Consider the following 13,794-nt stretch of genomic DNA (forward strand, 5'->3'; position numbering starts at 1 on the left):
TTTGCCTGAAAAGAAGCATGAACATTTATCATTTGAAAAATATACTTCGCCGAGTACTAGTATAAACTAATATATAGTTTGCATTCAAGGATAGTCGACAGTACAGTGATACCTCGGTTTACGAACCCCTTGGCTGACGAACTTTTTGGTTTACGAATGTTAAATTTATGAAGATTTTACCTTGGCATACGAACTTTTTTCGGGATACACACACAGCTGCCTCAATGAGTGATGTGTCGTTCGCGAACGAGCCTGTTCTTCTAACAACAAAATGGCACCCGTCTTGTTTTGGTCCTCTAGTCTTCGGCTAAAGACACGTGATTGGTCAAGAACGCAGCAGTGAGGGGGCGTGGGGTTTACAGAGAGATAGAGAGTGAAGCCGTTCTCCAAAAAGAAAATGGCTGCCGACTTTTTTTGTCCTCTATTCCCCGCCCCCAGTCTTCGGTTAGAGCCATGTGATTGGTCAAGAACGCAGCAGTGAGGGGAGGTGGTTTAAACATTAAAGAGACAGGCAGACGACAGTGAGAGTTTCAACTTTGATAGTCTAAAGGCAGAGTGTAGACTGCAAGGTTAAAATATCCCATCAATCAAGCTCCACAAACAACCTGCACAAGCCATCTGTACACTTGATGCAAAAAGCTATCAACCCAGCTAAACAGAAGACAAATGATGAGGAACTAGATAAAATTATCACAGAGAAAGCAACTAGAAGGGATCATTTCTCAAGATGGCTTAGAAAATTAGAAAGTAGAAAATTGTGTTTTATGGGGACCTGGGAACGGATTATTCTCATTTTAATGGTTTCCTATGGGAAATTACATTTTGGGATACACTTTTCGCCTTACACACTCTGTCTGGGCACCAATTAAGTTCGTAAGCCAAGGTATCACTGTACTTTTAACAACAGCTCACATAGGCACCATTTTACAAAAAGGATATACCCATTGAAAAAGGCCCGTGAATGATTAAAGTATAATTTCTTTGTCACTTCAAATTTGCACTGACAGCACTTTTTTATGTACAACTGATTATTTGTCAACGAATAGTGATAGATTAATTATAGCTTGTAATTGGTCTAACAAAAGAGCTATCAAGTTAGCTAGCTAGCTGTTAATCTAAATAGCTCGCTAGCTACCGAGCTAAATAGATAGCTCGCTAGCTACTGAGCTAAATTGATAGATAGGCTGAGTTAGCAATATACAAAGAACATGGTCGAATTGGTCACGTTCTTTTTATGTCCGTGTGGCCCTGATATTGTAACGAATCGTTGGTCTCAGTAATATTAATAGGAAAGCTATCATAAATAATTATTTCATTTCTATGTTACCATCTAAATAAATGTAATAGGTTGCTTGAACAGGTTAGTTTTGTAATGCGCTACACCAAATATTGCTGCCCACCGTAGAGACTAAAGTGCACTGCATGTCAGAAGAAAGCAGCATTTGAATTTATGTCTATCGGGTAGAGTGAACGCTGGCGCGAATGGCTGCCGCTGCTCACCCGCAGAAAAAAAAAGAATCGAGTGACCGTAAAGTGTCCTTGAGAGTTTTGAAAGGCGCTTAGAAATTGAATGTATTATTATTATCCACTGTTGTGGGTTTTTCCAATATGGCCGTTACATCTGTTAATAAATTGTAAGTCAATTAACTCATTCACTGCCAGATATGTGGAAAAATGTGTCCACTCCGGTCGGTGCCAGGGTTTTTGTCATTGTCACTTGTATTCCAGGACCAAAAATATTGAGTTTTTGGACCACAAAACCATTCAATACAGCGTTAGAAACCTTAGACTCTCTTCTTTCATAAGAAACAGTTAATTCCTAAATTATATGGGTCTGGAGTTATATGAGATCTAAATGAGGGTGGCTCTCCAAAATACAATGCAAGACATACATATTGGTTTATATAGCGTTTTAACAACAGCTGAAACTGGAACAAAGCCCTGACATGGTAAAAAGGGAAATGCTGCCCCCTTGCTGAAGGGAAAAAACATTGCCAGTGGCCATGGCCAGCGCTTTATCGGCAGCCAAGCATGAAAAACCAAAACCCGAACAAATTCGGGAATGGCGCTCTACGTCATATTTTCAATTCCCGAATACATTTGTGAATGGCAGTGAATGAGTTAATGAGTTGTACAAAATTCTACCAAAATACTCGCATTTTTATGTATTTTTAGATTGCCAAAAAAACCCAAATCTGTTTTGTTTGATGAAATGCAAAATGATGTACATCGCTGTTATCAACACCCTTTGGAAAGTGTGTACCACAAACAGTCAGCAACAAGGTGTACCCTGTAAATACCTGGATTCCCAAGTAAATACCTCCATGTGACAAATAGTTTTTCAAAGCACAAACCTAACACAGCATAAAAGTACAAAAATGCTACCATAGTGCATACAGCTCCAAAGTGGACAGCACTGGACACATTGGAAAGAGGGACGGGGGACAAGGGGCTTTACCTAATCAGTTTCAGGACTTTACGTTTAGCAAAACCATGTACATCAAATATGTGTATTAGTATACACTGACATATAGAGAGGTATACTGATGCCAGAGCTGTCTTCCATCAAGTGCACCACCCATGTGGTGGAAAGGCATTTTTGTTTTTTTCTGTTTGGCTGACAGCAAGAAATAATTTAAAGTCGGTTGAACACTGAAATGACGATTTGCCTGAAAAGAAGCATGAACATTTATCATTTGAAAAATATACTTCGCCGAGTACTAGTATAAACTAATATATAGTTTGCATTCAAGGATAGTCGACAGTACCGTGATACCTCGGTTTACGAACCCCTTGGCTGACGAACTTTTTGGTTTACGAATGTTAAATTTATGAAGATTTTACCTTGGCATACGAACTTTTTTCGGGATACACACACAGCTGCCTCAATGAGTGATGTGTCGTTCGCGAACGAGCCTGTTCTTCTAACAACAAAATGGCACCCGTCTTGTTTTGGTCCTCTATTCCCCGGCCCCAGTCTTCGGCTAAAGCCACGTGATTGGTCAAGAACGCAGCAGTGAGGGGGCGTGGGGTTTACAGAGAGATAGAGAGTGAAGCCGTTCTCCAAAAAGAAAATGGCTGCCGACTTTTTTTGTCCTCTATTCCCCGCCCCCAGTCTTCGGTTAGAGCCATGTGATTGGTCAAGAACGCAGCAGTGAGGGGAGGTGGTTTAAACATTAAAGAGACAGGCAGACGACAGTGAGAGTTTCAACTTTGATAGTCCAAAGGCAGAGTGTAGACTGCAAGGTTAAAATATCCCATCAATCAAGCTCCACAAACAACCTGCACAAGCCATCTGTACACTTGATGCAAAAAGCTATCAACCCAGCTAAACAGAAGACAAATGATGATGAACTAGATAAAATTATCACAGAGAAAGCAACTAGAAGGGATCATTTCTCAAGATGGCTTAGAAAATTAGAAAGTAGAAAATTGTGTTTTATGGGGACCTGGGAACGGATTATTCTCATTTTAATGGTTTCCTATGGGAAATTACATTTTGGGATACACTTTTCGCCTTACACACTCTGTCTGGGCACCAATTAAGTTCGTAAGCCAAGGTATCACTGTACTTTTAACAACAGCTCACATAGGCACCATTTTACAAAAAGGATATACCCATTGAAAAAGGCCCGTGAATGATTAAAGTATAATTTCTTTGTCACTTCAAATTTGCACTGACAGCACTTTTTTATGTACAACTGATTATTTGTCAACGAATAGTGATAGATTAATTATAGCTTGTAATTGGTCTAACAAAAGAGCTATCAAGTTAGCTAGCTAGCTGTTAATCTAAATAGCTCGCTAGCTACCGAGCTAAATAGATAGCTCGCTAGCTACTGAGCTAAATTGATAGATAGGCTGAGTTAGCAATATACAAAGAACATGGTCGAATTGGTCACGTTCTTTTTATGTCCGTGTGGCCCTGATATTGTAACGAATCGTTGGTCTCAGTAATATTAATAGGAAAGCTATCATAAATAATTATTTCATTTCTATGTTACCATCTAAATAAATGTAATAGGTTGCTTGAACAGGTTAGTTTTGTAATGCGCTACACCAAATATTGCTGCCCACCGTAGAGACTAAAGTGCACTGCATGTCAGAAGAAAGCAGCATTTGAATTTATGTCTATCGGGTAGAGTGAACGCTGGCGCGAATGGCTGCCGCTGCTCACCCGCAGAAAAAAAAAGAATCGAGTGACCGTAAAGTGTCCTTGAGAGTTTTGAAAGGCGCTTAGAAATTGAATGTATTATTATTATCCACTGTTGTGGGTTTTTCCAATATGGCCGTTACATCTGTTAATAAATTGTAAGTCAATTAACTCATTCACTGCCAGATATGTGGAAAAATGTGTCCACTCCGGTCGGTGCCAGGGTTTTTGTCATTGTCACTTGTATTCCAGGACCAAAAATATTGAGTTTTTGGACCACAAAACCATTCAATACAGCGTTAGAAACCTTAGACTCTCTTCTTTCATAAGAAACAGTTAATTCCTAAATTATATGGGTCTGGAGTTATATGAGATCTAAATGAGGGTGGCTCTCCAAAATACAATGCAAGACATACATATTGGTTTATATAGCGTTTTAACAACAGCTGAAACTGGAACAAAGCCCTGACATGGTAAAAAGGGAAATGCTGCCCCCTTGCTGAAGGGAAAAAACATTGCCAGTGGCCATGGCCAGCGCTTTATCGGCAGCCAAGCATGAAAAACCAAAACCCGAACAAATTCGGGAATGGCGCTCTACGTCATATTTTCAATTCCCGAATACATTTGTGAATGGCAGTGAATGAGTTAATTTGCAGTGTTTTGCTACTCATGACTTTGCAGCATGATTGACAAATCATGAACAAACCTACTCATATCCAATTTGAGAAATCATTTAAAGAACAACCGACGCCATTTTTTTGTTTCCTAACTGACATAAAAAAAAACGTTTTATAGCATCTAAAATACCCAAAACACGGAGGCTGATATCTTTAGTCAAATGCAAAACACCAATAAAAATGACTTAAAAGTCTGCTAAAACTGCAATAAAATGAGCTGCGTCATTTTCCGAAAGTCCCGCCCCCAGTTTGTGACGTCACACCAGGACGTCTTGCCTTGCTCTAGAATCAAAACAATGGCTTCAGAGAATTCAGATTCGGAGAAGATGCTTTCATGTTACTCATCCAGTTATGAATATGATTCAAATAGTTCTGAAGAGGAAAGCATAAATGTTTGCAATCGATTAAAGAAGTACTTCCGGATCATTTTAAGGCGTCTGGACTCCAATGTAGCGCCCAGAAAATGCACAAGATGGCGCCCAAGCCTGGTTGGAAATGGGCTGATTTTTCTGCTGGGAATTTGTGTCAACTAGTATCAAATAGTAGCCTTGGTGCAACACACAACGATTCACCATCGCGGTATTTGTGTTTTCCTTGTGTTTTTCCTTCTAATTTTCACCATCAACACGTTTTCAGACCAAACAAAGTACCCAAAATGCATTGTGTGTCGCTTTCTCGGTCAGGGGCGTTCCTTCCGTGACGTCACATAGGGTATCGTCATCAACTCGAAAACAAGACTTCCTGAATATTCACCGCGAGTCTGGAAACGTAAAATATAGCTATATGCCGTGGAATCTTTGTAGAATGCGCTCAGTAGAAGTCATTTGAAGTCATTTTACAAATTATGGACACAACTTGTCCGGGGACGTCGGTTGTCCTTTAAAAACCCCTTACAAGGCGTATACTTATTGTCAAGCGGTGGCCATCAACCTAATGCAGCATTATGCACATTTTTGCATCTTGTATTCTGGTAAAAAAAATGTGAACAAACAAACCCGAATTCTTCACTAGATGATTGATGTGGAATAGCCGCAGAAGTGCCGGCAAGAAGTTTTACGAGTGTCTGTCAGTTAATTACTTGACAAGGTTTGGAGTAATTAAACATGACATAGTCCAGGTAGTAAAAATCATACACCCGCTGTCTCTCCAATGTGCCCAACTGGGCAAAATACTTCTGCGTGATCTTCGACGAGGTTCTCTCATCGGCCACGTTCCGATCCTTGAAGTTGGGCAACTTGAGGTCACGCGGCGCTCCGACCAATCGCAACAATAGGTCGGACTCCTCCTCCATGTTCTCGAACTTGCCGATGAAGTCGTAGTCAATGAGGCACGGGTTGCACAGCTGGTTGACCGGCTCCCAGTGGATATCTGTACCGTCGGCCGGGTCCACGTCCAGCAGGTATTGCACAAACTCTGGGAAGGTGACGTCGTTACCTGACTCCAAAGCCAACTTGGTAGCGTTGGGCCTGTACTTGGAGATGATAGTCTTCCCGAAAGATCTGTGGTAGTAGTCGTTGGGGTTCTCGAACTTGTCCCTGTAGGCCGACACGACCCTCTCGAGCGGTTCTCTTACGAACATCACTTTAGTGTAGGTGTCCAGACGCCGCATGGCACCCTGCTGGTCGAACCTGTTCAGTCTCTTCAGATGGTTGCGAGTGTGGACGGTATCGTGAGAGATGGTCTGAGGGTCCGACGCTACGCCTGCCAGCACCATCATAGCCCGCTTCCAGTTGGAGCAGCCTGCCTTGGGCACCTGTTTTGGAACATTTTATATATTGTTATTGATTTTGTGAACAAGCTTGGTAAATCAATGGACTTGATGATCAAATCAATCGGACACATTGAAATGAATTGATATTCCCATTAATGCCATTTTATGTTAAAAACAAGCAAATAAACACCAGCCCCCTGCCATAATAAACAAATATAGACACTCCCCAACTTACGAACATTTGAGTTACGAATACAGTGATACCTTGGCTTACGAACTTAATTGGTTCCCAGACAGACTGTGTAAGGTGAAAAGTGTGTATCCCCAAAATGAATTTCCCATAGGAAACCATTAAAATTAGAATAATCCGTTCCCAGGTCTCCATAAAACATAATTTTCTACGTTCTAATTTTCTAAGCCTTAAAACCACACACAATACACCTTATTTTATGTATAATAAATGTGCTATGGTATTATAATGAAAGAAATAAACTGTACAGTATAATAGTCGTTTTATTTGCATTTGTGATGGTCGTTGATGGCTTCATGGAATGGAGTAGCCGGTTTCATCAGCGTTGAACACTTGATGAGGAACATAGCCTTCTTCTTTCACCATCTTGAGGAACGATCCCCTGTAGGTGCTTTCTCTGTGATAATTGTATCTAGTTCCTCATCAATTGTGTTCTGTTTAGCTGGGTTGATAAGATTTTTGCATCAAGTGTATAGATGGCTTGTGCGGGTTGTTTCTGGAGCCTGATTGATCGGATATTTTAACCTTGCAGCCTACACTCTGCCTGGGAACTATCAAAGTTGAAACTCTCTCACTGTCGTCTGCCTGTCTCTTTAATGTTTAAACCACCCCCCCTCACTGTTGCGTTCTTGACCAATCACGTGGCTTTAACCAAAGACTGGGTGCGGGGAATAGAGGACAAAAACAGTCGGCTGCCATTTTGTTGAGAGAAGAACGGACTCGTTCGCGAACGACTCATCACTCATTGAGGCAGCTCTGCGTATAAAAAAGGTTCATATGCCAAGGTAAAATTTTCATAACTGTAACGTTCGTAAACCGAAAAGTTTGTAAGCCAAGGGGTTCATAAACCGAGGTATAACTCTCATGGCCCAACCCCCCGGCAGTGCGAGTCTTAAAACGTAAAATCTAGCTATATGCGATGGAATCTTATTAAAATACGCTCAGTAGAAGTCATTTGAAGTGATTTTACAAATGATGGACACAACTTGTCTGGAGGCGTCGGTTTTCCTTTAGAATTGCATCCCATACAAAATATGCCACGGAAGCAATTTACAAACAAATTCACCTTACGGATGACCGCTCGGAACATATCTTGTTCGTAAGGTGGGGAGCATCTAAATACATAAATAAAAAATGGCGCAGTGAGTGACATAAGCCCTCCTGTACATTGGAACAAATCATTTTTCATCTGCCACATCACCTCGCAGTAGAGTAGCTTGTGTTTGTCCTCCACATAGATGCTATTAAAGTGATGCGGCATGACAGTCTTTGAGATATTGCTCCTGTACTTAGCGCACATCTCCTTGATGAGCTGCCGACGTTGATCATGGATCCTAGTGAGCTTCCTCTTCCTCTTCCTCAGTCCTGACAATGAAGAAGAAGAGGAAGCGGAGGAGGAGGACAGGTTGATACGTTGGATAGGAGGACTTGTTTTCAGGAGCTTGCGGTGCTTCTTGGAGATGAGCTGCGAGCCCAAGTCCTGTTCTTGGGATCCACCTGTGACCAGTTGTTCTCTCTTACGGGACTTTGGGAACTGCATGGGGGAGATTGGATCTGGCAACACGACCTCAGCCGGCTGATTCTCCTGATGGCCATGAGATTTTCCTTGGTCTTTGTCCTGAGGAGAAACAGTTTAGAGAGGGGAAATGTTAACTGTAAACATGCTCATTTGTGAACGCTTTCAATTTGGTGATTACGACTGTGCAAACTCAGCTGTACAGGAATGGTCCATTGATGTAGAGGTTTCTTCAGCCGTCAACTGTACAGTAATACCTCGGTTTACGAACCCCCTAGCTTACGAACTTTTCAGTTTAAGAACGTTAAATTTATGAAAATTTTACCTTGGCATACAAACTATTTTTCGGGATACACGGAGCTGCCACAATGAGTGATGTGTCGTTCGCGAACGAGCGTGTTCTTCTGACAAGAAAATGGCAGCCGGCTTGTTTTGGTACTCTATTCCCCGCCCCCCAGTCATCGGTTAAAGCCACGTGATTGGTCAAGAACGCAGCAATGAGCGGGTGTGGGTTACAGACAGAGAGAGAGTGAAGCCATTCGCCAAAAAGAAAATGGCAGCCGACTCTTTTTGGTCCTCTATTCCCCGGCCCCAGTTTTCAGTTAAAAGCCACGTGATTGGTCAAGAACGCAGCCGTGAGGGGAGGTTGTTTAAACATTAAACAGGCGGGCAGACGGCAGAGAGTTTCAACTTTGATAGTTCAAAGGCAGAGTGTAGACTGCAAGGTTAAAATATCCCATCAATCAGGCTCCACAAACAACCCGCTCAAGCCATCTGAACACTTGATGCAAAAAGCTATCAACCAAGATAAACAGAACACAATTGATGAGGATTTACATAAAATTATCGCAGAGAAAGCACCGACAGAAGGTTACGTTCCTCATCAAGTGTTTAATGCTGATGAAACCGGCCACTCCACTCCATCAAGCCATCAACGACCATCACAAAGGTAATAAAATGACTTTATTATACAGTACAGTTGATTTCTTTAATTATAATACCATAGCACATTTATTATACATAAAATAAGGTATATTTTATGTAGTTTTAAGGCTTAGAAAAAAAGAAAGTAGAAAATTATGTTTTATATGGTTACCTGGGAACGGATTATTCTCATTTGAATGGTTTCCTATGGGAAAATAATTTTTGGGATCCACACTTTTCGCCTTACACACTCTGTCTGGGAACCAATTAAGTTCGTAAACCAAGGTATCACTGTACATCCAATCTAATCCAAATAAGTGATGTAAATTAGAATTCAATGAAAAACATAACGCTTCAAAAATACCAGATAAAAAAGAAATCAATCACAGCTGAGACTGCATGTTAACAAGTGGATTACAAAACATCACTAAAATGGCTGCCAATCAGAGAGCTGTCGCTAAGGAGGACGCGTGGAGCAACACAGCGCAGGAAACAATCAATACACAATCCCAGACCTGATCAACTACACTCCAAGGACGCCGGTACGATTTGGTGAGGCAATTAGAAGACATCCGTTGTGACCAGATTCAACGAATCCAAATAAAACGGCAATGAATGTTTGTGCCATCATGCAGTGCAACACTAAATTCTAAACGTGACCACCAGATGGCTGTGTTACACTATGTTGAAGTTACACAGCAGCCAACTCCATTTTGGACCAAACGATTCGGTGCTGCAATTATGTAGATGAGCCATAAAGACTTAATGGCATGTTTTCAATTACAACATTCATGATGCCTAAGGCCACTGTGCATAGTAAAATTTGATTTCAATTAAACGTTTTGATGGTTTCATCACATCACTGGTCATCTTGTATCAGTACAATGCGAGAGTGCTGTCATGTTGGATCTGGGATTATCCTTGAAGGCTTTTTTTACATTAAAGGACAACCGACACCATTTTTTTTGTTTCCTGACTGACATCAGAAAAACGTTTTATAGCATCTAAAATACCCAAAACACGCAGGCTGATATTTTAGTCAAATGAAAAACACCAATAAAAATGACTGCAAGTGTCCCAAAACTACTTCAAAATGATCTCAGAAAGTTTCAGTTTCAGAAGGTCCCGCCCCAGCGACACAATGCATTTTGGGTACTTTGTTTGGTCTGAAAACAGTGTTGATGGCGAAATTAGAAGGAAAACACATAAATAACGCGATGTCGAATCGTTGTGTGTTGCACCAAGACTACTATTTGATACTAGCTGACACAAATTCCCAGCAGACAAATCAGCCCATTTCCAACGGAGCCTGGGCGCCATCTTGTGCATTTTCTGGGACGCTACATTGGAGTCCTGACAGCTCGAATTGATACGGAAGGACTTCTTTAATCGATTGCAAACATTTATGCTTTCCTCTTCAGAACTATTTGAATCATATTCATAACTGGATGAGTAACAAGAAAGCATCATCTCCGAATTTGAAGCCATTGTTTTGATTCTAGAGCAAGGAAAGACGTCCTGGTGTGACGTCACGAACAGGGAGGCGGGACCTTCTGAAACTCACATTTTGAAGTCATTTTGAAGTAGTTTGGGACACTTTAAGTCATTTTTATTGGTGTTTTGAATTTGACTAAAAATATCAGCCTGCGTGTTTTGGGTATTTTAGATGCTATAAAAGGTTTTTCTGATGTCAGTTAGGAAACAAAAAAACGGTGTCGGGTGTCCTTTAAGACAACATAAACATTCAATGCAGCGTTAGAAACAAAATACTCGGAAAAAAAAATACTTGAAGAAAAAGTTAATTCCTAAATTACATGGGTTTGGAGTTGTACGAGCTTGAAATGAGGGTGGCTGTCCACTTGCATACACACACTTTTTACTCACTGTGTGTGTGGTTAATGAGAGGAAAAAGTTCATCCCACAAAAAGTAAAACAACATTTTAACCAAATTCACGACAGGGGTGAGGACTTTGAATGTACCCATTCAGAAACCTCACTCCTGCTGTTATTTCAGTTTCAAGTCCACTTTTTATTGCTTTGTTTTTTAAAGAAGTTGATGTGGGAAATGGGTTGACATTTAGTCTTCAAATGTAACACTAGGGCTCTAAATTTATCAGGAACGGTGGTCCTCACTCCTTATCTGGAGTTATCCGGACTTCACAAAACCATTGACACAGGAATGTGTGTGTGTGTGTGTGTGTGTGTGTGTGTGTGTGTGTGTGTGTGTGTGTGTGTGTGTGTGTGTGTGTGTGTGTGTGTGTGTGTGTGTGTGTGTGTGTGTGTGTGTGCACGTGTGCGTTTGGTAAACCTACCTCGCAGGATTGCAGCGTAGACCCACTGAGCTTCAGATCTGTGGGGATAGAAGAATAACACTAAAGCATTAGAGTAATATGACATGAGTTTTTATTGTCACCATAGTGATGGGTGAAAGCTTTATTGGCAGATTAAAGGAAACGGAACCGATGACGTTTATCACTCTGGATGTCCCTCCTCCCCCAGATATAACCCGCAACATATCCCAAAACCAGCTGTCATTGAATCAGGTTGACAGTTGTAAATGGGCCTATATGGCTGCTGATGGGTGTGAGTCCAAAGAAAGCGGAGTGGGGTATGCTAGGCGTAGACACCTTTGCCTAAGTGGCTTGTCACTTCCAATTTGGAGAGGAGACGTGATGGATAACAGTACCCAAGTACAAGAGTGATGCTACGAAAACCTCCCTTTCGCCAGTGGATTAGAGACGTCATAGTGGAAAGTCCACGTCTGCTACAAGCTAAGCTTTGAAAGCAAACACAAAGCTGAAGCATCCATTGACAAAAAGAGATTGTCTCCTATCTCCCGTCTCACGTCAATCCGCTTCAATTCCGAGCTGCGACAGTTCCCCATTTGCATCGGATCTCTAACACAAAACAAAATAATAAACACAACGGGAACATAAAAACATGGACAGCTTGCAGTCTTAACGACTTTCACCCATAAACTCTATGATGTTTGAGTACAAGACACTTTAATATGTGAAGCAGTCCTAGATGAAAGAAGAGAGGATAAAAGCCTTCTTTTCACCAGTGGATAAGAGACGTCATGGTGGAATGTGCACGTCTGCTACAAGCTAAGTTCAGAAAGCAAACACGAAGCTGGAGTATCCATTGACAAAAAGAGATTGTCTCACATCTTCCGTCCTATGTGAATCCGCTTCAATTCCGAGCCGCGACAGTTCCACATGCACTCGCTCCCATGCACTGTTGTTCCAGATTATAACGATAATAAAACATTTGATTTCTAAGCGCCTTTCAAAACTCTCAAGGTCACTTTACAGTCGCATGATACATTTCAACTCAAATAGATAGAAACCTAGCTAGCTAATAGATAGCAAAGAAATAGTTAATAGATAGCCAGATAGCCAACAGCTAGCCATCTAGACAGCTTACAGCCAGCCAGCTAGACAGCTAATGTCTAGCCAGCTAGCTAATGGATATCTAATAAATAGCTAATAGATAGGCAGATAGCCAACAGCTAGCCAGCTAGACAGTTTACAGCCAGTCAGCTAGACTACTAATAGCTAGCTAGCTAATAAATAGCAAATAAATAGTTAATAGATAGACACCTAGCCAGTTTACAGCCAGTCGGTTAGACAGCTAATATTTATCTAGCTAATACATAGCAAATAAATAGTTAACATATAGCCAATAAATAGTTAATAGACATCCAGATAGCCAACAGCTAGCCAACTAGACAGTTTACAACCAGTCAGCTAGACAGCTAATACCTAGGTAGCTAGCTAATAGATAGCAAATAGTTAATAGATAGCCAGCTAGCCAAAAGGTTTACAGCCAGTCAGCTAGACAGCTAATAGCTAGCGAGCTAGCTAATAGATAGCAAATAAATAGTTAATAGATAGCCAGATAATTAGCATGCATGTTGCCTTTATTGCTCCAAAAGTAGGAAGAGGAGGCAGGGGGAGGAGTCATAGCGGGAGAAGGAGGAAATGAGGGCGTGGTGGGGGCAGCCATGCGCTATTTTCCAATTTTGTTTTGGTTCTGCTGTACAATTGGATCTCCTCACCCCTAATCTTCGCTCGTGTAGGCTTGTGTGGATCCATCGCATGGTGTTGCCGTTTATAAAACGCATGAATATTTAGCAAGGCAAACACACACACACACACACTCAAAAGCGAAGGAGGAGGAGGTGGATGCGTTTTTGCAAAAGCGTTTGCTAACGTGATGAGCCCCTCGGACGACCATCAAGTCAACGTACAAGGCCGCTTATTGATCTTGAAAGCCCCATTGAGGTGGTAATTGAAATTTCCCAAGGTCTAATTGCTTCCCTCTGGAGGACTACACCCCTCCCCCCCACTAGAACCCCCCTTGCACCATGTTTTTACACATTTCGTCTCGGCTGTTGCTTTTACCGGCACTACGCTTCACGTCTCACGTTTCAGTGTGTTTAACGCCCGAACGACAACTCCCGATGACGCCGCGTTTGTTTTGCAGAGCACTGGAAATTCAAGATAAACCCCCATGTTGGATTTTGCCAGTGTTTGAAATAACGTCTGCCCGGAGGCCCGG

The 13,794-nt window shown here is 41.5% G+C and overlaps 1 protein-coding gene across 1 annotated transcript in view; it reads right to left on the reverse strand.

Moving 5' to 3' along the window:
- Positions 1-339: 339 nt before the first annotated feature.
- Positions 340-13,794, reverse strand: part of chst8 (carbohydrate sulfotransferase 8) — a 175,081-nt gene continuing 161,626 nt past the window's right edge. The window contains exons 3-5 of the mRNA XM_088993046.1: positions 11,544-11,581; positions 7,993-8,409; positions 340-6,583 (exon numbers count right to left, since the gene is read on the reverse strand). Coding sequence (XP_088849172.1) covers positions 5,897-6,583; positions 7,993-8,409; positions 11,544-11,581 — 1,142 coding nt within the window. The 3' untranslated portion in view covers positions 340-5,896. The remainder of the gene's footprint in view (positions 6,584-7,992; positions 8,410-11,543; positions 11,582-13,794) is intronic.

The sequence above is a fragment of the Hippocampus bargibanti genome, linkage group LG03 (genome assembly GCF_051943395.1).
Source record: "Hippocampus bargibanti isolate YZ-2025 linkage group LG03, ASM5194339v1, whole genome shotgun sequence".
In the NCBI taxonomy this organism is placed as follows: domain Eukaryota; kingdom Metazoa; phylum Chordata; class Actinopteri; order Syngnathiformes; family Syngnathidae; genus Hippocampus; species Hippocampus bargibanti.